This window comes from Mus pahari, chromosome 3, assembly GCF_900095145.1.
Source record: "Mus pahari chromosome 3, PAHARI_EIJ_v1.1, whole genome shotgun sequence".
Classification (NCBI taxonomy): Eukaryota; Metazoa; Chordata; class Mammalia; order Rodentia; family Muridae; genus Mus; species Mus pahari.
The window spans coordinates 72,418,349-72,422,288 of record NC_034592.1 but is presented as its reverse complement, the minus strand read 5'-3'; the positions used below and the strand labels follow the sequence as shown (position 1 = coordinate 72,422,288).

General features: G+C 33.6%; 1 protein-coding gene across 1 annotated transcript; it reads right to left on the bottom strand.

The window, feature by feature from the left end:
• Positions 1 to 1,157: 1,157 nt before the first annotated feature.
• LOC110319083 (olfactory receptor 10AG1-like) lies at positions 1,158 to 2,102 on the bottom strand. The gene has a single exon (XM_021194503.1). It carries the CDS (start codon positions 2,100 to 2,102, stop codon positions 1,158 to 1,160), a length of 945 nt encoding a protein of 314 aa, XP_021050162.1.
• Between the last annotated feature and the right edge of the window lie 1,838 nt (positions 2,103 to 3,940).

Genomic DNA, 3,940 nt, shown 5'->3' with positions numbered 1-3,940 from the left:
ATATATATATGTGTGTGTGTGTGTGTGTGTGTGTGTAACATGAAGAGACAGAAGAGGAATGGCATTAGGAGCAAGTATATTAAAATATATAAATTGGTANAAAAGACAAAAATATATGCCATTTCATATGTGTAGGGTGAGAAAGAAAGAATACATTCAAAATAAAGTTGGACATGACATTTTTTAATCAAGTTCTACAATATCTCTAATAGTTTATAGCATAGATGTATAATTAATGAATATATTACAGGCATCCTAGGATTTGAAAATAAGTTCATTGAAGATTATAGAGTTGTGTGAATGCATTAACATGACAGACACATGATATATTCAATGCTGCTTTCAATTTCGTCATTTATAGTCTCTCAGTTTGCCAAAAATCTGTCAGAACACAGAAAGTTTCATTACTTCATCAATTAACTTTATCTATGTTTCAAGAAATATTTGAGATGTCATTATAATACTTCAGATATGGTACCAAACAAAATGATAACAGGAAATATCAATGTGAAGATGAGGGAGATAATTTAAGTAATTTAGAATTATAACTATATCACATGAAAACAGACTGATTCAGCTTAATTTTTCATGCAGATACATGGCTGCACAAACTATTCGTAATAAGTGAGAATTGACCTTTAACAGCTGCTGTTCTTGAGTTCACTGGACCTGAATGAAAGTGCCCTGTCAAGAATCAGTTAGGAACATGAGAAGGAAACATACTGTCAGCAATACTACCAAATAAAATATTCAGCTAGAGCAGGAGTCCAATCCTTGAATAGAGGATCCAAAATACATTTAAACTTGTCACACAGAGGATCTCCTTAAAGCTTCATGGGACATGAAACAAAACAAAGAACTACATGGAAGGAAGGATATGGATGGAGTACTTGGGTTTTGTCAGGGATAGAAAATGTGTTACACACATGAAGAAAAAATATTTCAAAGAAAAAATTGAATCGATAAATGTTTCATTATCATACATTAACAATATATCCATTCAATGAGCAAAATGTTGTTATACTAGCTTTCAAAACAGCAAAGACAGTTCCTAGCTGGGGGTGAATAGCATCTCAATGTAAAAGAACATATGGGAAAATTCTCTGTGAGTGAGACCTGAGTTTGTTATTCTGTCACTTGAGTAGAAAACCATGAAACTATGTTCTAAGCAACAATCTTCTCAGAGCTGCAATTACCTCTTTGTTCCTAAGGCTGTATATCATGGGATTGAACACAGGGGTGACAATGGTATAGAAAAGAGAAAGGAATTTGTCACTTACTGCAGAATGAGTTGATTTTGGCATTAAGTACGTAATAGATGCAGAGGCATAAAACAAAACCACCACCACTAGGTGGGAAGAACATGTGGAGAAGGTTTTTGATCGTCCTTCAGCAGTGGGCAGCCTCAGGATGGTGCCAATGATTTTGCTATAAGATGTTAATATTAGTATAAAAGGGATTGCAGCAAACAAGATAGTCACTACATAGACATACATCTCATTAACAGAAGTGTCTCCGCAGGCCAGTTTAAGCACAGGGGGTATGTCACAGAAGAAGTGTTCTATTTGNTTAGAGTTACAGAAANGTAGAGAGAATATTTNNCAGGTTTGCCCAACCTGGAATGGCATGCCACCGAGCCAGGACCCTGCTGCNAGCTGNCTGNATTTTCTTGGACTCATGACCAGAGNATAGTGCAGAGGATTACAGATGGCCACATAGCGGTCATANGACATCACAGCCAGAAGAATACTTTCAGTGGCTGCCAGCATTAGGAAGAAGCACATTTGTGTGGCACAGGCCAAAAGAGAAATATTTCTGTCTTGGGTCCAAATGCTGTACAGAATCCTAGGGAGAATGACTGATACATAACAGATTTCCAGAAAAGAAAAGTTGACCAGGAAAAAATACATGGGTTTCTGTAGTGTAGGATCAAGCCTGATTATCACAATTATGAAGCTATTTGAAATTAGGATGATCAAGTACATTATGGAGAACACCNCAAACAGAAAGCTCTGGAGGTTTGGAAGATCAGAAAATCCAAGCAGAAGAAACTGTGTCACTGTGGAAGTGTTGTCCTCTTCCATGNTATCTGTGTGTTTCATCTGTGGGGATGATTCAATCAAAGTACACTTCCTTATCCTCAGCCTTGAGACATCATTCAGAAACTGAAGCAAATATATTTCTTTCTTCATCCTGTCTAAAATTTATCTGTGTATGTTTGTGTGTTTGTGTGTGTGTGTGTTTGTGTGTGTGTGTGTGTGTGTGTGTGTAACTAATGAACTCAGAATTTGTCATGACATGTATACTTTGTCACTGAATATATCTCTAAAGAAAATGTTTCTGTCTTTTGTCCACCCTCTATCTGATATAATTTATTTTTTTTAATGGCACATGCTAATCTTTAAAAGATTATTTAAATATCTAAAGTGGAAAATTCTCACTCAAAGATTCAATTTTCAGTTGTATCTTTAATTTTCTTCCAAAATTGTTTCCTAAGATCATCACAAAACAATTCATTATGATTAAATATGATTTATTCATTTAAAATTAATTTAAGAAAATATATTCAGTGTCCTTTGCTCAGTGTCTTAATGTGATTTCTACCTCCCTTTTATTTTCCTAGTTGTCCTTCTGTGGAATTTCTCAATGATCAATTCAGCACCAGATTTTATGAAATGCAATTTTATGCTTAAATATTTTGGAAGTCATTCTAACATATATGTAATCAAAATTAATATTTTTTACACCTATGGATTTCTTGGTTTGAAGCTGTATATAAATAAAAAGATACAGTAATTGAAGTTTTTTTTTTTTTAAATAGCACTTACTCTGCAGTTTTATTTGCTGTGGTACAACACTAAAGGGTAGCTGTATTCTTCCTAGGCCAGCAGCATTCTACCTCAGTCTCTTTCCTCAGCTCCTGCAGGCATTTTGTGTACAAATTGCTAAAACCAATCTGCCAAACCATCTAAATCATCTAAAGTGAATCTCTCTCTCTACCTCTGTCTCTGTGTCTCTGTCTCTCTGTCACTCTCTCTGTGTGTCTCTGTCTGTCTGTCACTCTGTGTGTCTCTGTCTGTCTGTTGTCTGTCTTCTTGTCTCTCCTGTGTACGTGTGTGCATTTGTGTATGTCAGTCATTTGCAAACATTTTGGTCCTCATTTTTATACTGAGAAATTAAATCAGTAAAAATTTCAAGTAAATATAGCATTAAAATTTCAAAGAACTATAGTCATTTAGCTTTATTCAAATACTTTTATGAGTTTTAGCTGTTATCACCTTTAAAGCAATAAATTTTGTTATATATAGTGTATAATTAATTAAATCCTTTGATAAACATATACAAATATGTTATTATGTATATACATATATACATATACATACACACAAATGTACACACAAACACACACACATACACAAACATGGTAGCATTAATTTAGAAGAGTTGTTCTATGCCAAAATTGTATTGAACCAAACGAAGATAAACTAATATTTCTGCAACATTTTTAGAATCATTTCTGATAAATATTAACACTGCCATGAGGAACTATTTAGGTAATAGTAGGTGTCAGGCTCATGTCAATATTCTTCATTCAAATGTTTTACTCTTTATTGTAAATAGGTAGAATTTTATCATATATAATTCAGGCACACAATTTTGTTGTCAATCAAATTATTCTCTTCTCTTTGTAATTAGGTGATTATAATTCTTACCTTGATTTATTGACATATAACACTAAAATGTTAAAGAAGTTTGATTCTCTAAGTTTAAATGTCTTCCTTTATTTAAAACAGAGTCCTAACTTCTTCCAAATATATTCTACTGTCATAACACACTTCCACTTAACAAAGCATGTTCTGTACCTTGGGGACAACTCCTTTCCCATGTTAATTTCTAATTGTAGAGAACCCTCTTTTCCTGTAAGTCGAGAATTTAATAT